Genomic DNA, 23,584 nt, shown 5'->3' on the forward strand with positions numbered 1-23,584 from the left:
TAAGAATATGTAATGATAGGATGAGTTCTAGAATAACTTCTCATATTTCTGGGTTGCTTAGATATAGATTTTGCTTAAAAACTGAAAGAGATCCAGTAAAACAGACGCCTCGTTAGGAATTCTTTTTGACGTTTAACTTTAAAAAACAAACAGGAAATGACTTACTTTATAGATGACTCTGTGACATGGCAGTGACCACATGCTGGGTCTGTCATAATGATTTGCCAAGTAAAATTCAAATGTTTCCAACCTCTCACTTGCCTATCTCATGGATTGCTGGATGCCACGAGATAATATATGGAGAACACTTGGCACTACTTCTCACCAACCATGTTAGCCATTATTATTTTCAAATGTCTAGATATTTTCCCTCTTGACTTATAATTTTCTCTTTTTATCCATGTGGAGTTATGGGGCAGAGGTTAAAGTCAGAGACTAGAACTTCACAAACCTGATTTCTGTGATCATGACATAGTCACAAATTCTTAGTCACCAGTTTCCTTATCTATAAAATGAAAATGATGATGCTAACCTTAGGAGGTTATTGAAAGGGTTAAATGATGTATTTAGAGTGGTTAGGTGTGTAGCAATTTCTCAATAAATGGTGGCTATTGTTTTATTTCATTTTAGACTTGACACCAATATGATAATATGGCTGGAACAATAACAGCTTGTAAATCTTTCTGGAAATCTTCCATTTACTCTATGCATATTTGGAGTGACTGGATGTATTATTAGTTGTAAGAACAGGGTTGGAGGAACACGGTGTGAGAAATGCAGCCCTCCCCCACCATCTTCCTGGGGGCAATTTTTTTTTTTTTGGTAACTGTGGAATGTTCCATAACTACCAACAGTACATGAAATCAGCTAAGAAAACTGAAAAATGTAAATCACAGTCAAAATCTCAAATTTTACATTCAGATGGAAAATGAAAACAATCTTTTAGATTTTTTTTTTTTTTGAGACACAGTCTCACTCTGTTGCTCAGGCTGGAGTGCAGTGGCATGATCTTGGCTCACTGCAACCTTCACCTCCCAGGTTCAAGTGATTCTCGTGCCTCAGCCTCCCAAGTAGCTGGGACTACAGAAATGCACCACCATAATCGGCTAATTTTTGTATTTTCTAGTAGAGACAGGGTTTCACCATGTTGGTCAGGCTGGTCTCAAACTCCTGACCTCAAGCAATCTGTGCACCTTGGCTTCAAAAATTGTTGGGATTACAGGCATGTGCCACCATGCCCAGCCTAGATTTTTATAAATGTATTGACTAAAAATATTTGTTACTTTCTTTTAAACACACATTTAAAAAGATACTTACATCATAATATACACCCTGACCTGGCCAAGTCAGTGCTTTCTTCTTTGAATCCATGGGAATATCAATCAGTTCATATCTATAAGGATTACCTGAAAATTTCAGGAAAAGCAATAAATAAGAACAGTCTTTTAAGGGATTAATAGGTCCAATAAATAGAAATGAGATAATATAAGGTAGAGATGGATGTTGGTGTATATTTTACCTATGTAGTTACAGCTTTAGAGAGATTCAGCTTGCTCCTGAATTCTCTTTTATTTATTTATTTTTTTTTAAGATAGCATCTTGCTATGTTTCCTAAGCTGGACTTGAACCCCTGGGCTCAAATGATCTTCCTACCTCAGCATCCTGAGTAACTAAGACTACAGGGGCAGGGCAGGCCAGGCCACCACACTGGGCTTGTTGCTCTTGAATTCTTGAGCACGTACAGGAGCAGCACGTGGCCCACACAGCGTGAGAATAAGTCTTTAACCCTAGTGCTCTCAGTAGTAATAGGAGTCACTAGTACTTCACCTTTCTTCTTAATGAGAGAGATCTTAGGTAAATAATAAGTGTTCCTGGATCCTCTTTCTGATCTTTTTTTCTGGTCTCTGGGGGCTCAACAAATACATTTCTATATTACCTGTTTTGGCTTTTCTCTGCCTAAATATCAAGTTTTCTGAAACTGAGTTAGTACCTGCTTACCAAAAAGGTATTGAAAGGGAACATCTTAAACAATACGGCTTCTTAGATTTTGTTTCATAATTTGATAAGCTTTACCAAACAGCATGGCTTGCTTTGCTCTCGTGATAAGTTTCAAGTTAAAGAATGTTCTGAACACCCATCTTCATACGTAATAAGAACAAGTGCAGGCGTTTATTGAACACTTACCATGTGCCAGTCACTGTACTGTTTTATATATATCATCACATGCAATTTTTAACATTACTATAAGAAAGGTATAGTTATTCCAACTTTAGTAAATGAGGAAATTGAAGCAGAGAGAGAATAAGTGATTTGTCCCCGTTTCACAGGTAGACTTCAAACTTAGGCAATCTGAGTCTAGAGCCTGAACTCTTAACTTTCTTCCTCCCTCCCTCCCTCCCTCCCTCTCTTCCTTCTTCCCTCCCTCCCTTACTCTTTCTCTCTCTTCCTTTCCCTTCCTTCCTCCCTCCTCTCTCCCTCCCTTCCTTTTCTCTCTCTTTTTTTTTTTTTTGAGACACAGTCTCTCTGTCACCCAGGCTGGAGTGCAGTGGCATGATCTCAGCTCACTGTAACCTCTGTCTCCTGGGTTCAAGAGACTCTCATGCCTCAGCTGCCCAATTAGCTAGGACTACAGGCATGCACCGCCACGCCCGGCTAGTTTTTGTATTTTTAGTAGAGTTAGAGTTTTGCCATATTAGCCAGGCTGGTCTTGAACTCCTGGCCTCAAGTGATTTGCCCACTTTGGCCTTCCAAAGTGCTAGGATTACAGGCATGAATCACCACACTTGGCCCATGCTTCTTATTACTAATAAAGAATAATTGAAACAAGTGAAAGAGTAGAAACCTAATGCCATACTAGTTCCTGGAAAGATTTTTTGATAAGGGTTGTTAGAGTATGCTCATCTTTTAAAAATTCCCTGAGTGACTGAATGGTTGGAGAGAGGTAGAGGGTTGGAAGAGCAGGAAATTAAGAGGATAACTTGTGTTTTCAGTTCCTTATGTACTGCTGCATTGAAAAGTGTTTTTATAGGCTGGCCATGGTGGCTCACACCTGTAATCCCAGCACTTTGTGAGGCTGAGGTGGGCAGATCACTTGAGGTCAGGAGTTCGAGACCAGCCTGGCCAACATGGTGAAACCCTGTCTCTACTAAAAATACAAAAACTAGGTGGGTGTGGTGGCACATGCCTGTAGTCCCTGCTACTTGGGAGGCTAAGGCAGGAGAATCACTTGGACCTAGGAAGCAGAGGTTCCAGAAAGTGCCACTGCACTCCAGGCCTGGGCAACAGAGCAAGACTCCGTTTCAAAAAAAAAAAAAAAAAAAAGTGTTGATATGAATTAAACAGATATTTCTGTGATTTCTTGCTAACTATATGTACTTCATATAATTTCAGAAATTACTGAATTCAGCATTGAGAAAAAGAAATTTACTTTGACAATTTATGTAACAAAGTCATACAAATTTTACTTGTTGAGGTATCATACCTATCATTTCCTTTAGAACATTTATCGCTCTTTTGCACAGCACCATCTCTCCCCACTTCTGCTGTGTAGCTAAGCATGGTGCCCAACACTAACAGCCAGTACACTTGATACAGCTTTCACTGCCTTTTTCCAATGCTGCCTGGTCTGAGAGGCAATGGGAAAGTTCAGCATGGTACACACATACCGCAGTGATTATATGCTAGCAGGGTAAGAGAATAACTGCTAACATTTATCTCTGTTATTTGATAAGTGGGTACTATTAATAATATTCCCATTTTGCAAACTGGGAAGCAGAACAGAGAAGTTCAGAAACTCTCCCATGGACCACAGGTAAGTAAGTGGCAGATCCAGAATTCTACTCATGCATCTGACTCCAGAATCCATGCTCTTACATACTCCACTATGCTAGCTTTCAAAATGTTACTGTCTGCTAATAAGACACTGAGGTTTTGAGGCCGATGATGGCAATATTCTGTCCTTGCATTTTGGTCCAAATATTCATGTGTAGAGGAACTGCAGAATAGGACAATTCTTGAGTCTTTTCTACCTCACCTAAGTGCACTCAACAAATATTTGCCTTTGCCTACCATGTATCATTTTCATCCCTCTCTCTTGAGTGTTTTCACTCTTTCTCCAGAGGTGGCCTCTCTGTTTATGTACATGCATAGGTCTCCTCAGCAAAGACCAAGGTGTCTAGTGTGGGAGAGATTCGATGACTAGTGTACGGGATTCCTGTCCTCTCTGATAAAACACATTCACAAAGACTCTAAGGTTTGCAGCTGGGAGAATGTGCTCCAGGGTGTGAAGAACAACTGAACAAACTACTCCCATTGCTTTCTGCATCTTATTTCAATGGGGATCTTTCAATTCTATCACTGCTGCTGCACCCACATCCAGACTCTATGATTGATCCAAACACTGTCCCTTGTGCTGATCACCTGGGCTAGGATGAAATTTTTAAAAACTAAACCATGAGAGCAGGACATAAATAAAAATAGAAGCGGAATAAAAACCACCAATTCTACAACGTTTTGTCTAGGGGAAAGTTTGGGAGCACTTGCAAAGAGTCCGATTTGATGGGTCGGTGGTGGTGCTCCAGCTGATTGTAAAGTTGCAGCTGAGAACAAGTTTCCTGATCTACTGAGTCACACATTTGTGACTTGAGTCCTTTGTGCTCCTTGCTTTAATTTTATTATTGAAGAAACCCCAATAATAAGAATTAATACAGTTCTGATTCTAGAACACATTTTACCTCTTGTCTTCAAAACTGTTGAATCATAAGTCTTGGTTGGCACCGTGGGAGGAAAGGGCTGCTGGGCGCGGGCTTTAATGCCTGTGTAGAGGTCGTCAGGTGACGTGAAGGTGGGGAACATGGCGCCGCGACAGGTGTGTGTGTGGTAGGGGTGTTCAATTGGATATGGCAAGCAGATCTCTCTACGATTTATTGAGGAAAAAAAACAAAATGAAAAGAACAGAAAGAAGTATGATTGAAAAAATTAATCACCAAATATTTATTGGGACCCCTTTTTTAACGGCAGAAACTGTTCTAATGCTGGGGGACAGGACAGTGAGTCGATGTCCCTGTGCTCATGGAGTTGGCATTCTCTTGGAATGTATACCATAAAACAGGACATTTTCTTAATTTTGCTAGATAAAACTAAATTTAATTTTAAAATAAATCATACTTAATTCTTTATCAGTGAATAAGTTTCATAACTGGTATAAAAAGTATAAAGCAGAAAATAAACGAGTTTTGTGTTTTTTTGTTTTGTGTTTTTTTTTTTTTTTTTTTTTGAGACGGAGTCTGGCTCTGTCGCCCAGGCTGGAGTGCAGTGGCGCGATCTCAGCTCACTGCAAGCTCCGCCTCCCGGGTTCACGCCATTCTCCTGCCTCAGCCTCCTGAGTAGCTGGGACTACAGGCGCCGCCACCTCGCCTGGCTAGGTTTTTGTATTTTTTAGTAGAGACGGGGTTTCACCATGTTAGCCAGGATGGTCTCGATCTCCTGACCTCGTGATCCGCCCGTCTCGGCCTCCCAAAGTGCTGAGATTACAGGCTTGAGCCACCGCGCCCGGCCCGTGTTTTTAGAATGGTATATAGGAAGAATTTCTAGTTGCTTTTAATTACTGTGTCTTATTTCAAGAGGTTCCCATGAATTGTTTTGGGCATTCTGCTTCAGCAAAGTGATCTCTAACCATCTTGGAATGAACTTTCAACCCAGGGCATCTGTTTCTTTAAGCAATCAATCAACAAAATATACTTCCTGTTTATGTACACAGTACTACTTCAAAATCAAAAAGCCAAAAACAGCTAGCACACTGAAGGAAAAAATAAACATGTTAAAGAGAGCATAGGGGTATAATTTTCCTATCATTTGGAGAATTGGCAGAGGTAAAAAAAAAAACAAAACAAAAAACAAAAAACAAACAAACCATGTGGGAGCTGTCTAAACCAGAAGAAAAGCAAAATTAGGAAGTCCATGGGATAGAGAAATGTTATTCATAACAAGAAAATTAAGTAGAAAAAAGCAAGACCAAGTGTTATGTGTTGAATTCCTCCCCTCCACCCCCATCCATAATCTCCAGGGCCACATACTGTAACCTTGTATGGAAATAGGGTCATTATAGATATACTTAGTTAAGACCAAGTTACTCCATACTGGAGCAGGGTGGGCCCCTAACCCAACACGCCTGGTATCCTTTTAAGAAATGGAAAGTTGGACACAGACAAACACCCGAGAAGAATGCCATGTGAAGATGAGGCAGAGATTGGGATGATGCATCTACAAGCCAAGGAGAACCAAAGATCACCAGCAAAGCCCAAAAGCCAGGGGAGAGGCATGGGACAGAGTCTCTATCACAGTCCTCAGAAGGAACCAACCCGGCTGACGCCTTGATCTCAGACTTCTGGCCCCCCACCTTGGAACTTGCCAGGCTGCAAGCAGAAAGGTGAATCCAAGAAATGTGACCTAACAAAAAGGACTTTACTTTTCAAACTGTTTATGAAGAGAATTTGAAAAGCCCAAGACAAGGGTTCTTCACTTCGTCATTTTTTAAAAAATAGAAAAATCAAAAAAACCTAGACATTAATTTTAATAGCCTTTTGAATAGGTCTTTAGCTGAAACACAACTTTTTAAATGGCAGCTTAATAATTTCTGTTAAGCTTGATAGAGGACTCCAGTGGCACGGAGGACACTGGGTGCTCAGATCTCGGCTTCTAACACCTATCTTCAATCAAAGGAGCTAGGGTTTCTGGGAGTTATTATTATTATTATTATTTTTGAGACGGAGTCTTGCTCTGTTACCCAGGCTGGAGTGTAATGGCGTGATCTCGGCTCACTGCAACCTCTGCTTCCTGGGTTCAAGCGATTCTCCTGCCTCAGCCTCCCGAGTAGCTGGGATTACAGGCACTTGCCATGCCAGACTAATTTTTTGTATCTTTAGTAGAGACAGGGTTTCACCATGTTGGCCAGGCTGGTCTTGAACTCCTGAGCTTGTGATCTGCCCGCCTCGGCCTCCCAAAGTGCTAGGATTACAGGTGTGAGCCACTGTGCCCGGCCACTCTGGGAGCTATTATATAAGATGAGCCTGGATTATCTTAGAGTGACAGAAAGAAAGGAAATGCTAAAAGGAAAAAAAAAAAAAAGTCAAAACCCCACAATGATGGGGAAATGTCAAAGGAATATAGGAGCGAACTCAAAGAGCTCCTTATTGCCAATCTTAGTAACAAAAGAAAGTGGTATTGGATTGCTACCTAAGTACTAAAGTACAAAATAAATGTCCATGAGTCTATACTGAGAGAAATAAGTGATTGAATAAATAAATAAATGGAGTAGAATGCCAAATAATTTATGCAGGTACTCTGCTTTCAAGAAGGTGGAGTATAAATCCAGATGCCTTAAGTGTGGGCTGCACGCAGACACACAGAGAGCTTCTTCTAGAGTGCAGTGGGGAAAGGAGGGAAGAAGGAGTGTGTGTGCAGCAGGGAAACCTGCTGAGGACACCTGTGCGGGGCGGTCAGGGTTAGCATTACCAGGGATAGATCATGCTGATGGCATGTACCCTTGCTACGATGTCATGAAAACAGCACTTTAGCTCCGTGGTCTTCCTTCCGCAAATACATCATCCAACTCTAACCATAAGAAAAGTATCAGTCAAAGCCCAATTTGGGGGCATTCTACAAAATATCTAACTAATAATCCTAATCACTGTCAAGGTCATTAAAACAAGGGAAGTCTGAGAAACTGTCACAGCCAAGAGGAACCTAAGGAGAGATGATGACTAAATGTAATGCGGTACTCTGGATGGGATCCTGACACAGAAGGAGGACATGAGGGAAAAACTGAGGAAATCTGGATAAAGCATGGATAAAGCATGGGTCATTGTAATGCATCAGCAATGGTTCATTAATTGTGACAAATGTGCCATATTAATGTGAGATGTTAACAATAGGGGAAACTGCGTGTGATGTATATGGGAACTCTCCACACTATCTTCACAATAATTCTATAAATCTAAAATTATATGAAAATAAAACATGTACTAAAAAAGATTTGCAGGGGATATCATAGGAGAGAAATAAAAGTAATGTTACCCTGGACTTGCACCAGCCTTTCCTTCCAACTATTAAAACATAGTTTTCAGGCCAGGCACTGTGGCTCACACCTGTAATCCAGTACTTTGGGAGGCCGAGGTGGGCGGATCACTTGAGCCCAGGGGTTCAAGACCAGTCTGGGCGACATGGCAAGAATCCATCTCTACAAAAATTAGTCAGGCATAGTGGTGCACACCTGTAGTCCCAGCTACTTGGGAGGTGGAAGGATCGCCTGATCCCGGGGAGGTCAAGGCTGCAGTGAGCTGTGATGGCACCACTGTACTCCAGCCTGGGCGACAAAGTAAGACTCCGTCTCAGAAACAAAAACAAAAACAAAACAAAACAAAAAAACAAACAAAAGAAAAGTTTTCATGGAAAGTCTCACTTGTTTTCACACTTCTGAGACATAAGAAATGTCAATTTTTTTTCTTTGATTATAAAAGAGAAGGAAAAGATAAGTTATTTACTTACCCTACTGTTGAATTCGGCGGTTTGGGTATCCTAGAATAAAAACAGGAAATAAGTTCTAACTTATATTAAGGGCTTTTAAAGGTTTATATTCCTATTAGAAACTTGATTAATGATATAGGCTGGGCATGGTGGCTCACGCCTGTAATCCCAGCCCTTTGGGAGGCCAAGGTAGGCGATTGCTTGAGCTCAGGAGTTCGAGACCAGCCTGGGCAAAATACAAAATAGAAAAATACTAAAAATACCAAAAATACAAAACGAAAATTAGCTAGGCATGGTGGTGCATGCCTGTAATTCCAGCTACTCAGGATTACCCAGGAGGTGGAAGTTGCTGGGTGACAGAGCAAAAGTCTGCCTTAAAAAAAAAAAAAAAGAATAACGATGAACCCCATTTTTAAACCGTAATGCCATTAAGATAATGTTCTTGATTAACTTTCTGGATCCTTGAATATTGACAAGACAGAGATGTTGTTTCCTTATCTCAGTTGTCTGTTGATTAATTTTTCCATCCATTTATTCTAACCTCAGTCCTGCTCACCACTGTTTCTGCATTTTCCATTTGCAGTGAAGATACATGGGATGACTTCTTTTTTTTTTTTTTTTTGAGATGGAGTCTCACTCTGTCACCCAGGCTGGAGTGCTGTGGCGTGATCTCGGCCCACTGCAAGCTCTGCCTCCCGGGCTCATGCCATTCTCCTGCCTCAGCCTCCCGAGTAGCTGGGACTACAGGCGCCTGCCACCATGCCCAGCTAATTTTTTGCATTTTTAGTAGAGATGGGGTTTCACCATGTTCGCCAGGATGGTCTCGATCTCCTGACTCATGATCTGCCCACCTCAGCCTCCCGAAGTGCTGGGCCACCGCGCCCGGCCGGGATGACTACTTCTAATGATAAGACAACTTTGGTTCTTTCTGACCTTTACTCTAATCATCAGGCAGTGGCCAAAGTGCTCTGAGGAAGCCTGACATTATACATGTGGTGCAATTTCACGGCCTAAAGTGACCCGAGTGTGGCCCGGCTGGAGAGGATATTTAAGTACCATGTGTGCTTTCTACCTTTACTCAGGGTTGCTGATATCTCATGATAGTAAATGTTGCCCGGTTAGCAGAGAGAGGATAAAACAAAACGGACCAAGTTCCTGGAAGCATGCCTTTTCCGAAGCAGTTCATTCCAAGGCTGTGCATTTACTAATTACTCCGAACCTTGCATGCCAAGAAATAATCCTGCAGACCTGGAAAAAGGTCGACTAAAGACGGGTAATCATCCATCTACATTGGATTTCAACAATTCGTTTCAGCCTATGCAAATAAAATTGTGAAAGGCTTCAGGTGTGAAAAATGAACAGAATGTTATCAATTTGATAGTAAAAGTCAGTAAAATTGAATACACTTTAATTTTTTAGATGTTCCTCCATGCTAGCAGATATTCCCTAGAAAGTGGCATGTAAGCCATATAAATTTATTATCCTGTAATGTATTATAAACACGAGATTCCCATGAACTATAAAAGTTTATATCTTTTTAAATTTCAACTCTAAATCCGTGGGCATGAAACTAGAAAAGCATGCTCTGTCTTCCACCAACATCACTGAGTTGGAGAGATGGTGGGGGCACAAAGGGCAGGGAAGTGATGAATATATGAATCCAAGGAATCTAAAGTTGTTATTAATAGATTGGCAACTATATATAATATAATATATATAATATCTAATTAAGCTAACATCTAAAATTATTCTCATGTGACAAATTCCACTACAATATTGATAAGCATATGCCTAAAATTGATTTGATTTGAAATGAAAAAAAAAAACAATTTAAATTTAAAACATAAAATATTTTTTAAAACTTCAAGATTTGAAAAGATAAAATGAAAGTAACAAATGCTGAGACACCTCTTCCTTGACCTAAATCAGTCCATTAAGTTTACTGCCATCCTTCACATCTGCTTTGCAAAATTCACTTATCCAAAAGGGATAAATCAAGACAACCACAAATTTTGTCTTTTTGGCGCCATCTAGTGGCTAACTTCTATATTAAATTTTTACCTATCAACAACCAGTACTTCTTAATAAGTGATAGTTTCATTATTACTTCAATGCTGTCGTGTTTAATATTTGTTTGTTTGTTTGTTTGAGACGGAGTTTTGCTCGTGTCGCCCAGACTGGAGTGCAATGGCGCGATCTTGGCTCACTGCAACCTTCACCTCCTGGGTTCCAGTGATTCTCCTGCCTCAGCCTCCCGAGTAGTTGGGATTACAGGCGCCTGCCATCATGCCCGGCTAATTTTTGTATTTTTAGTAGAGACAGGGTTTCGCCATGTTGGCCAGGCTGGTCTTGAACTCCTGACCTCAGGTGATCCACCCACCTCAGCCTCCCAAAGTGTTGGGATTACAGGCGTGAGCCACTGTGCCCAGCTGTGTTTTATTTTTATCTAAAAATAAAAACGTATGCTTTTGTAATGTACATGACAAACTATTTAAAAGCATAATAAAATAATACACTTGAAAAGAATACCTTTAAGTGATGGGTAAATTAACAAGTATGGCTTACGTTAAAAAAGATACTTAGGAAGTGTTATTAGGAGTTATTTGCAAATGATTAAAAAAACTCTATCCTCGTAAAATTCTGGTTGCAAATTTGTTGAGGGCCACTAAGGCGTTTTCTATTGATATTTCAATAAATGTAACAGATTCTTACCAGGTTATATAAGTTGGTCAAAGGCAGGGAAATGGACCAATATAACCTTTAGGAATCCCTTTGAACATTAGTATTCATCAGCTCCTGTTTTTTTCTTTTTTTTTTTTTTTTGAGGCGGAGTCTTCACTCTGTCGCCCAGGCTGGAGTGCAGTGGCGCGATCTCGGCTCACTGCAAGCTCCGCCTCCCGGGTCCGCGCCATTCTCCTGCCTCAGCCTCCCAAGTAGCTGGGACTACAGGCGCCCGCCACCGTGCCCGGCTAATTTTTTGTGTTTTAGTAGAGACGGGGTTTCACCGTGTTAGCCAGGATGGTCTCGATCTCCTGACCTCGTGATCCGCCCACCTCGGCCTCCCAAAGTGCAGGGATTACAGGCGTGAGCCACCGCGCCCGGCCATCTCCTGTTTTTTTCTTGATTTTTTTAAACACTAAAACTATTGGTTTGTTATTTATTTGCTTTTGTTTGTTTGGTCTTGGTTTCTGGCATTAATTGTCTCTATTTTAAAAAAGGAATTTTTTTTTCTCTAAAAGTCCCCATTTGGGGCTTTAAAAATGTCTCATATAACTCATTTCCACTTAAAAATGTTATTTGATTTTATATAAGGAAAAAAACCCAAACTTACAAAGAATCATTTCCATAGAGATCACTTTTTTTGTTCTGGGTCAAATAATAAAATTGTTCAATAGGAAGCTTTCTGAAAAGAAAGAAAAGATTAAATTAAACATGTTTTAAAATTAACACAATATAATGGTGAGATAGTAAAAGACAAATAGATTAATAATACATCCATGTACATGTAGAAATTCAATATATGAAAAGGTGTCATTTTATTTTATTTATTATTATTTTATAATAAATGGAGATGAGGTCTTGCTATGTTGCTCAGGCTTATCTTGAACTCCTGGGCTCAAGAGATCTTCCTGCCTTGGTCTCTCAAAATGCTGGGATTATAGGCATGAGCTACTGTGCCTGACCAAAGGTGTCATTTTAAACCAGGGGAAAAAAGATGCAGTTTTCTTTTTTAAAATTTTAAAACTTTTTATATATTTTATTGATTGATTTTTTTTTTCTTTTTTTTTTTAAGAAACACAGTCTTGCTATGTTGCCCAGGCTAGTCTCAAACTCCTGGCTTCAAATGATTCTCCTGCCTCAGCCTCCCAAAGTGCTGGGATTATAGGCATGAGCCACCACGTACAGCCAGGATATATTTTTTAATATAGAAAAAAATTCAGTATTCATTTGAAAAATAATCCATTTCTATTTACACTATTCAGAAAGATAATTTCAGGTGGATTTAAAAATCTAAAGAATTTAGAGAAAAACCTATACAAAAATAAAATGTATAGGAATATGCTTTTTCTTTGGTGGTAAGAAGGACCTTTAAAACAATAACTTTATTTTAAAAGTCAAAAACCTGAAAGAAAATTTGATTATCAGATTTAATCATAAGGCCGGGAGCTCACACCTCTAATCTTGGCACTGTGGGAGGCCGAGGTGGGCAGATGACTTGAGGCCAGGAGTTTGAGACCAGCCTGGCCAACAAAGTGAAACCCCATCTCTACTAAAAATAGAAAAAAATTTGTTGGGCATGTTGGTGCATGCCTGTACTCCCAGCTACTCGGGAGGCTGAGGTATGAGAATTGCTTAAACCTGGGAAGCAGAGGTTGCACTGAACTGAGACCATGCCACTTCACTCCAGCCTGGGCAACAGAGTGAAACTCTGTCTCAAACAAAAAAGAATAAATAAAAATTTAAAAAAATAAAAAATAAAAAACTAAAAAACCCAAATTTAATTTTCAGACAAAACCCATAAAAGTTTAAATAAAATAAAAATTAGAAGAATTACTTGCAAATATTAACAAAGATAACACGTAAAGGATTGTTTCCAGAACATAAAGAACCAACAAGAATCTATAAGCAGCCGGGCGCGGTGGCTCAAGCCTGTAATCCCAGCACTTTGGGAGGCCGAGACGGGCGGATCACGAGGTCAGGAGATCGAGACCATCCTGGCTAACACGGTGAAACCCCGTCTCTATTAAGAAATACAAAAAACTAGCCGGGCGAGGTGGCGGGCGCCTGTAGTCCCAGCTACTTGGGAGGCTGAGGCCGGAGAATGGCGTGAACCCGGGAGGCGGAGCTTGCAGTGAGCTGAGATCCGGCCACTGCACTCCAGCCTGGGCGACAGAGAGAGACTCCGTCTCAAAAAAAAAAAAAAAAAAAAGAATCTATAAGTAAAATACAAACAATAAAAATAGGCGAAGAATAAACATAGAGAAGGAAATGTGAATGGCCATACCTAAAAGGCCAACTAGTAAGCAGAGAAATACATTCTCATAACCATGATACCCTTTATACTCATTAGATGGGTAAAAGCTATACATTTTGAAAATATAGATGGCTGAGAGTGTGAGGAAATGAATACTTTTAGATACTACCATGACAATATAAATCATTTGGGTTACATGCACTAAAATTTAAAAAAATCCCTATACTGTGACCCACTTAGGATCTGGCATTTATTTATTTATTTAACTTTTTTTGAGATGGAGTCTTGCTCTATCACCCAGGCTGGAGTGCAATGGCGTGATCTCAGCTCACTGCAACTCCCATCTCCTGGGTTCAAGTGATTCTCCTGCCTCAGCCTCCCGAGTAGCTGGGATTACAGGCACCCACCATCATACCTGGCTAATTTTTGTAGAGATGGTTTCACCATGTTGGCCAGGCTGGTCTCGAACTCCTGACCTCAGGTGATCCACCCACCTCAGCCTCCAAAGTGCTGGGATTACAGGCGTGAGCTACTGCGCCCAGCTGGATTTGCCTTTTAGAAACCTTTGAGCATGAGCTCAAGAAGCCTTGTACAAGGATGCTTTTTAAATATGGTTAATGTAAAAAGAAACAGAGAGAAAAGAAACAATACATGATGGCTAAACTATGATGCATCCATATTGTAGAATACTGTGAGAAATTAAAAAGAATGATGTAGATCTATGTTTATCTGCATTTACAGACGTGACCATTTCTAGATTGTACAGAGAAAAAAAACCCAAATTGCCTAATACTATGTATCAAGTGATTCCACATATATATGAAATAACACTGTACATTTTCAATGGGTACATGTATAATAGCGTTAAGTGCATAACAAAAGGCATGGAAGGAGATACCAAAATGGTAACAGTGGTTCTCCTCTAGGAAGGAGAGTGAGACTGCGGGGTAGTGGTCAAAAGACAATGGACCTCATCTGTAACCTTTTAATGTTTTCATGTATACTATGCTCACCTGCAACTTGTGGCTGCCCAATTATCTTTTGAACATGCAGCTTACATTTTTTTTTTTTTTTTTTTGTGATGGAGTCTCACTCTTTGCCCAGGCTTGAGTGCAGTGGTGCAATCTCGGCTCACTGCAACCTCTGCCTCCCAGGTTCAAGCAATCCTCCCGCTTCAGCCTCCTGAGTAGCTGGGATTACAAGCACCTGCCACCATGCCTGTCTAGTTTTTTTGCATTTTTGGTAGAGACGGGGTTTCACCATGTTGGCCAGGTTGGTCTCAAACTCCTGACCTCAGGTGATCCACCTGCCTCGGCCTCCCAAAGTGTTGAGATTACAGGTGTGAGCCACCGCGCCTGGCCCCAGCCTACATTTTTGTAGTGCGTGTACTGTGAATGTCATCTACCCAATGCAGACTCCAAGAAACTTGCTTTTTCCAGCCTCCGAATGGCCCTGGAGTGTGAGGGTTATTTGTATCCCACAAGAATGTTCACCTAGAGAACCCCACCACTGAGGATGTTCTCAATAATTAGGCAGATACAACGACCAGCTCTGTGCGTGTCAGGTTTTCTTGTCACTCCGGTGCTTGCTCAGTGGCTTCGTAACGAAGTGATCATGGCGGCACACAGAAATTATCACATATGGACTCAGCGACATGAACTTCCCTCACTAAGACTCACCTGGCTGTTGGCGCATTTGAGTTTGCCAGCAGAAGTGACCAATCCTAAGTGTTTGATAGGGTGACTTATCCCTGGATGTACTAGTCAGCCATCTGGTGGTAGGATAATTACACTGAACCCCTTCCATCATCAAAGAGATAACTTATACTCATAAGATTAGACACTTCTTCAAAATAGGGATTTCCCTTCCCTTCTCACCATGCCTCTGCAAGTAACATCATCAGTAAACTTACTAAATGTCTCATTTGTTGCCATGCCGTCTTAAACAATATTATTTTTGATTAAGGAACTCAATTTACCACAAAAGACATTGGGCAACAGTTGGTTGCATTCAAATGATTCACCATATATACAGAATGTCATATTTTGGCATACTTACAGAACGTTAGAATGGCTTACTGAATATTCAATTACGGCTGAGTGTTGTCCTAAAGAGTGCAGGACACGCTCTGAACCAGTGACCAATAAATAGATTCCCCCTTGGCCAGAATGCATGGTCTGAAAACCAAAGGGTGAAAGTGGGAGTGGTGCCTCTTACTGTTATACTTATGGTTACACTTGAGAAAATTTGACTCCCTCCCCAGCCACCTTGAGCTTTGGTGGTTTAGAGGTCAAGGGAGAAACGCTTCCATCCGGGGATACAACAGTGGTCCCAATTGCACTGGAAGCTGAATTGATGATGATGTGGTAATTTTGGGCAGGATGACTGATCCTGAATATCAAGCACCAGGGGATATTATACAATGATGGGGGAAAGGAGTATTTCTGGAACCTAGGGAACCTTCTGAACACCTAGTATTGTCTTCAGTAGCATGGAGTTAATGAAACACTATAGCAGCCTTACACAGGCAGAACCACTAAGAGCTAAGATCTCTCAAAACATACTTTTGGGTTGTTGTATCAAGTAACATACTCCTACCAGCTCAGGTATTGGCTGAGGGCAAGGGAACTTGGAATAGGTAGTGAAGGAAGGAAATTATTATTATTTATAAAAGCATTTTTAATTTCAATAGCTTTTGGGGAATGGGTGGTGTTTGGTTACATGAATAAATTCTTTACTGGTAATTTCTGAGATTTTGGTGTAATCATCACCGAAGTAGTGTACACTGTACCTAATGTGTAGTCTTTCATCCCTCACCCCTTTCCCAACCTTCCTCCCGAGTCCCCAGAGTCCACTGTATCATTCTTATGCTTTTGTATCCTCATAGCTTAGCTCCAACTTATAGGTGAGAACATACAATGTCTGATTTTCCAATCCTGAGTCACTTCACTTAGAATAATGGTCTCCAACTCCCTCCAGGTTGCTGTGAATACCGTTATTTCATTTCTTTTTATGGCTGAGTAGTATTCCATGGTATATCCATGCCACATGTTCTCCATCCACTTGGTTAATGGGCACTTGGGCTGGTTCCATATTTTTGCAATTGCGAATTGTGCTGCTATAAACATGTATGTGCAAGTGTCTTTTTCATATAATGACTTCTTTTCTAGAGGAAGGAAATTATAACACCCATGATAGCCTCATGACCAGGTGCAGGAATGAGGACTATAGTCGCTTCTCCTATTTGCTGCCTTGCTGTGTATTCTGCCTTATGTATCTTCTTTTTTCCTCTTCATTTTCCTTATTATTTCATATAGGATGCATTGGTGATGGTTAGCTTTATTAGAGGGCATGGGTATAGAATACTGGGACAAGATTACAACTGAACTAGACAGGAGTGAGCACTTGGATTTGGATATAGTAAAGTTGGAAACCGCTTTCCTTTGGCCTCTGCTTTTGGGGAGGTCAGTGTATTTTCATTTGTATGAAAATTATTGCTTTTTTTTTTTTTTTTTTTTTTTTTAAGACAGAGTCTCACTCTGTTGCCCAGGCTGCAGTGCAGTGGCACAATCTTGGCTCACTACAACCTCCGCCTCCTGGGTTCAAGTGATTCTCCTGTCTCAGCCTCCTGACCTTGTGATCCACCCACCTTGGCCTCCCAAGGTGCTGGGATTACAAGAGTGAGCCACCGCGCCCAGCTGCATTTTCTTACATTGAAGCAACAGTTCTCCAGCTTTGCTGCATGTTGGAATTATCTGAGGTATCTTGTTAAAATGAAGATTCTGTTTCAGTAAATCTGGGTGGAGGCTGAGATGTGGCATTCACCATTTCCTAGATGATGCTGATGCTGCTGGCCCAGGTACCGTGTATTGAATAGAAAAGCATGTTATTGTTGCAGCTGTTGTTCAGAGTGACAGTCCACTGGCACTCAAGACTATCATCCTTACAATACCCTGTCTACATTTTGCTAGTTTCCCACATTTGGAACACCCCATTTCCCAGCCTTCCTAGCAGCCAGGGTGCAAATGTGCCCTAAGTTCTGCCAATCATCCCCATCTATACTAGACTTTGATTTGACTGTGAGTAGCCTGAGAATATGAGCTTCATGAGGGGCATCCAAACTGCCAATAAGGTGGCAGCAGAGGTGTCCAGTTAAAGAGGCACTTCCTCCCTGATGAGGCCAGTCCTGGGAGTGAGTTGGCCACTATTCCTGGATGCCGAAAATGAGCCTATTTCTCTAGGCATCCCACAGTTTTGTGAGCTAATCTAATATCCTCCCATAATCTTGTTCTTTTCTCTCTCTCTCTCTTTTTTTTTTTTTCCTGAGACAGAGTTTCACTCTTGTTGCCCAGACTGGAGAGCAATGGTTAGTTTAAGAAGAACAGGATTGGCCAGGCGCGGTGGCTCACGTCTGTAATCTCAGCACTTTGGGAGGCCGAGGCAGGTGGATCACTTGAGGTCAGGAGTTCGAGACCAGTCTGATCAACATGGAGAAAACCTGTCTCTACTAAAAATACAAAATTAGCCGGGTATGGTGGCGCACACCTGTAATCCCAGCTAGGCTGGGAGGCTGAGGCAGAAGAATTACTTGAACCCAGAAGGGGGAGGTTGCAGTGAGCTGAGATCACGCCACTGCACTCCAGCCTGGGCAACAAGAGTGAAACTCCATCTCAAAAAAAAAAAAAAAAAATTAAGAGATATGCCAGGTATAACTGGCATTCTGAGTGGAACAAGTATTCTCTCTCTCCCTGCACATTCAGTAAGAGATCATGCACCAATCTCATTTCGAAGTAGATTGCCCTTAAGAAACAACGCTTTGGCTTTCTTTTTACACACTGGAATTCTGTATGAATACTTCTAATTCTTACAAAGCATTGTGCATTTTTTAATATTTAGATTTTGGGAGGGCAGTAGCTGTAAATTCCATACAGAGCTATCTCCCCAGTCTCCAGAACAATGCTTCCTATACTTAAATTACAGGGCAGATAAATGAATAAACAGATTGCATAAATAAAATGAACAGATGAAAAGAAGTTGGGGTGTTGGAGTCAATAAATCTGGACTCAAATCCCTATTTAACAACTTTATAATTGTCTGACCCAAGGAAAGGTGCTGAATCTCTCGGGTCTGTTCATTCACTGTAAAACAAGGATGGCAGCATCTGCCTCACAAAGAGATTGCAGTTCCATGAGAGCATGGGCTTCAACACGTCTGTTGAGTGAATGAACGAACGTGAGGTCCTCACTATCTATGTGTGTTGATGTCTGAATCTTTCTAATTGGCCTGTGACTTTTTATTTGTCTGCTTTTTATTGCTTTTCTAAGGCTTTGACAAGGTCACCGGCGGCACATGTCCCTGTTGTTAATGTTTCTCTCTCTTGCTGTGGTTTGTCTTCCTTAATTTATTTCTTTTACCTGCTTTAGAACAAAGAATTAGTTAACTAAAGTGTTCATGAGCCAGATAATCAGGATTGTTAGATAAAGCAGGGGGAAGCAGGCTCTGTGCCAAGTGTAGGATAGACTCTGCTCTGAGTAAATGTCTTAATCCTTAGGAAATATTTAATATGACATTTGCTATTCAGATTTTTCTTTTTTTGCTTTCTCTTGAATTTTAATATGTTTTGAACAGAGTTGCTGAGTGACTTTAAGATTTATAGACTATTATTGAAAGGTTTTAACACTCGAAAACAACGCCCAGCAGATTCTAGTGATTATCAAAAAGACTGACAAATTACAAATCAAAAGTTCCAAAAACCAAGAGCATCTGTACAAATTAGGCCAGGTCTTTGCTCAAAAATATTTAACATTTAATTGTTTTTCTCTCTTTCTATCTCAGGAACATTCCCATTTAGTTTTAGGTAAGATATGATAAGTAAAGGAATTAAATGAATCAAAATTTCTGATCACAATATTTTAACATCACTAAGGACAGCAAAAACCATTCATTTATTATTATTTCACAATTAGAAATTACTTTCATTCTGTGTCTTTTCATAAATAGTAAAAGAAATAACTTTGAAGACAGATTTAAGCAAACAAAGGACTCACAATAGAAATAAAGAAAAATGGATAATAAAGACACTTTCTGTGAATGGCAGAAAGTTTATTTACCTTGGCCAGGTTTCTCCACCAAATCCGTAATGCTGATGTCCTTTGCCCATGACACGAGGAGGCTCACACTTTGGCCTGTGGTCCTCGGGGAGTGAAATCGGTATTATCCCACCATACTCTCTTTCAGCGCCCCAAGGAAGCCTACATTGTTGAAGTGACTCCCTTAATTCCTGATACCTGTGGAAAAAGACAGACTTTAAACAGCCTCAGCAACAAAACAGATGCACAAAACTGCATAACGGATTGCATAAAATTCCTACCACTTCATAAGAATTTTCAGATTAAATCTTCAGAACACAGAATTCTCAGTGTCAGGTAGATTATGATACTGGTTATTTAGGCATCATGGGACTGCTGAAAGAATGAGGTTAAATTTCGGAGGACTTACAGATTACCCTTTTTTTGGCCATCCGTTGTAGTGTGTTTATTTTTTATTTTTTAAATTTTATTTATTTATTTTTTTGAGACAGGGTCTCACTCTGTTGCCCAGGCTGGAATGCAGTGGCATGATCTTGGCTCACTGCAGCCTCTGCCTCCTGGGTTCAAGCAATTCTCCCACCTCAGCCTCCCAAGTAGCTGAGATTACAGGGGCGTGCCACCATACTCAGGTAATTTTTGCATTTTTAGTAGGGATGGGGGGGGTCTCATCACGTTGGCCAGGTTTGTCTTGAACTCCTGACCTCAGGTGATTCACCTGCCTCGGCCTCCCAAAGTGCTTGAGATTACAGGTGTGAGCCACTGCGTCTGCCCATGTGTTTATTTTTAAAAACAGCTTTATTGAGATTGAATTAACTTGCCACACAATTCATCCATTTAAAGTGTACAATTCAGGCCAGGTGCAGTGGCTCATACCGATAATCCCAGCACTTTGGGAGGCTGAGGCGGGAGGACTACTCAAGCTCAGGAGTTCAAGACCACTCTGGGCAACATAGCAAGACCCTGTCACTATTTTATAAATTTATAATTAATTTAAAAATAAAGTGTATAATTCAATGGCCTTAAAGTTTATTCACAGATAGGTGCGAGCATCCCCACAGTCAACTTTACAACATTTTCATCATCTCAAGAATACCCTGTATTCCTAAGCCATTATCCCTTATACTCCCCACCCTCAGTCTATCCCTCATTTCCTGTAAATAGAATAATATAACACATGGCCTTTTATGATGGGCTTCGACTTGGGATAATGATATTTTCAAGGTTCATCCATTTTGTAGTATGTGTCCATACTTCATTCCATTTATTTATTTATTTGTTTTTTAAGATGGAGTTTCACTCTTGTTGCCCAGGCTGGAGTGCAATGGTGTGATCTTGGCTCACTGCAGCCTCCACCTCACGGGTTCAAGTGATTCTCCTGCCTCAGCCCCCCCAGTGCCTGGGATTACAGCTGCCCGCCACCACGCCTGGCTAATTTTTTGTATTTTTAGTAGAGACATGGTTTCACCATGTTGGCCAGATTGGTCTTGAACTCCTGACCTCAGGTGATCCCCCCCGACCTCGGCCTCCCAAAGTGTTAGGATTACAGGTATGAGCCACAGCACCCAGCCCTTCATTCCTTTTAATGGCTATGTAATATTCTACCATATAGATATATCACGTTTTGTTTCACCATTTATCAGTTGATGGACATTTGGGTTATTTTCACTTTTTACTCTTGTGAATAATACTGCTGTGAATATTCATGTCCAAATTTTGGTTTGAATATCTGTTTTTAATTCTTTGGGGAATTAAATTAGAAGTGGATCATATGGTAATTCTGTTTAATTTGTTGAGGAACTGCCAAACTGTTTTCTACAGTAGCTGCTCCATTTTACATTCTTACCAACATTGTATGAGGATTCCAATATCTCCACATCTTTGCCAACACTTGTTATTTTCTGTTAAAATTTAAAAGAATTATTGCCATTCTAGTGGATGTGAAGTGGTATCTAATTGTAGTTTTGATTTGCATTTCCCCAATGACTAATGATATTGAGCATTTTTTTCCATGTTCCTATTGGTAATATCTTTATTGGAGAAATATCTATTCAGATCCTTTGCATTTTTTGTTATTTGTCTTATTTTTGAGTTATAAGAGTTCTTTATATATCCTACTTACAAGTCCCTTGTCAGGTATAATAGGCAAATATTTTCTCCTATTCTGTGCATTTTCTTTTTACTTACTTGATAGTGTCCTTTGAAGAAAAAAAGGTTTTTAATTTTGATGAAGTTCACTTGATCTGTTTTTCCTTTCATTGCTTATGCTTTTGATGTCATATCTGAGAACACAGTTGCAAATCCAAGGCCATGAAGATTTACTGCTATGTTTTCTTCTAAGTATTTTACAGTTTAGCCCTTACGCTTAGGTCTTTGATTCAGGATGAGTTAATTTTGGATATAATATGAGATAAGGGATCTCATGCATCTGTTCTTTTGCATGTGAATATCCAGTTGTCCTAGCTCTATTTGTTGAAAATCCTTCTTCCTCATTAAATGGTCTTGGCTACAGATTATTTTCGGATTTTTAAAAACGGAGAGTATTGTAAAGGAGTATTTCTAATCTTCTAAAGGAGCTACTTGCTCATAAGTTTTATCTAGGGCTACTACAACAATGGTTCTCAAATAGTGGTCCCTAGACTAGTAGCATAAGCATCTCCTAAGAGCTTCTTAGAAATGCTAATTCTCAGGCTCCATCTCAGAACCTAAGAATCAGAATCTCTGGGGATGGGGTGCAGTAATGTTTTAAGAAGCCCTCCAGGTGATTCTTGTGCATACTAAAGTTTTGGAAACACTATTCTATTCAACAGTTACCTTGTATGGTAATCATATCTCCAAGTCCCACCCCTTACAACAGTACTATGCAGTGGACTGGAGATATGGGGGTTTCCTAAATTGGTTGGTAGGGCTTATCTAATCTTGAAACTGGTAGCTCAGATGATTCTCTCTGCTTTTTCTTAACAAAGGAGTGAAGGGCAGGGATTCTATTGGCTCACTGTTGCAACCAGGCTTTACCCCAGTGCCTGGCACACAGGAAGTACCCAATAAATACTACTGAATAAATGAGTAAGGCCAAAGAGGTGGATTTGTTTCCTGTACTGCTTTCTGTGAGAGAGGAATGAAATCTGGTTAGGAACACAGCCTCACAAAAACACCTGCAAATGTATCTGGCAAAAGTTCTGCTTCCTAATTAGGAAGGATTTAATGACTTTCAGTTTCCAGTAATGGCGGCCTAGGTTATTTGGACCAAACTTCCCACTGAAAACAACTAAAAATACTGGGAGGAGAAAAAAAAATCTTAAAAACAACTAACTTTTTGACAAGACAGAAAGGGATGAGTACTAGAGGGTAAATAGGAACCCAGTGAAGTAAGCAAGCAGGGAAGCCACTTCTGCCCTTAGGGTAGGGTCAATCCTGGCAAATTTACATTTTTGTTTTAAGGTGAGGGATATGGAAATCAGCCAAGTGAGGAAACTAAAGGAGACCATCTACACAAGAAGCTGGGACCTTAAAATGCTTACCCTCTCCTGTTCAAGGTGAGTCGGAAGTTAACCAGTTCCCCTGTGGCCCCAGTTTGCATCTACCCTAAACTTAAGCTTGGATTTAAGTGGTCCTGGATTGGTATTATGGTATATACCTATAAGGCACTTTGCAGGACAAACAGGAATCCTTTCAGGAGGAAGGATTCTTGGGGGAATCACAAGATGCGTTCTAAAGGATGAGTAGGAGTTATCTAGAGGAAAGAGAGGAAATACTGGGGCATGCAAGGGAATAGCAGGTAGCAAGGCCTAGAGTTTAACAGACTGGAAAATTCTTGACAGTGTTGGCTTTAGTCTAGAATCTCTCTTAGGGAAGAATTACTTTTGTTTGGTAAAATATTCTGCTAAGCCACTTGGTGTAGACACAGACTCTGAAAGTATGGGTGTTGGTAGGAGCTCAGGCAAGCTCAGACTGATTAAACTGCTCTGCAGTGGGAGAAATGTGTGTGTTTGCTCTTGAA

At 40.5% G+C, this 23,584-nt stretch overlaps 1 protein-coding gene across 3 annotated transcripts in view; it reads right to left on the reverse strand.

Moving 5' to 3' along the window:
- C4H7orf31 (chromosome 4 C7orf31 homolog) overlaps positions 1-23,584 on the reverse strand; it is a 46,128-nt gene that overhangs the window by 14,587 nt on the left and 7,957 nt on the right. For all 3 annotated transcript variants that reach the window (XM_009203210.4, XM_003896181.4, XM_017956845.3), the window contains exons 3-7: positions 19,609-19,785; positions 11,855-11,926; positions 8,545-8,574; positions 4,734-4,915; positions 1,318-1,406 (exon numbers count right to left, since the gene is read on the reverse strand). In XM_009203210.4, coding sequence (XP_009201474.3) covers positions 1,318-1,406; positions 4,734-4,915; positions 8,545-8,574; positions 11,855-11,926; positions 19,609-19,785 — 550 coding nt within the window. The remainder of the gene's footprint in view (positions 1-1,317; positions 1,407-4,733; positions 4,916-8,544; positions 8,575-11,854; positions 11,927-19,608; positions 19,786-23,584) is intronic.

This window comes from Papio anubis, chromosome 4 (genome assembly GCF_008728515.1).
Source record: "Papio anubis isolate 15944 chromosome 4, Panubis1.0, whole genome shotgun sequence".
In the NCBI taxonomy this organism is placed as follows: Eukaryota; Metazoa; Chordata; class Mammalia; order Primates; family Cercopithecidae; genus Papio; species Papio anubis.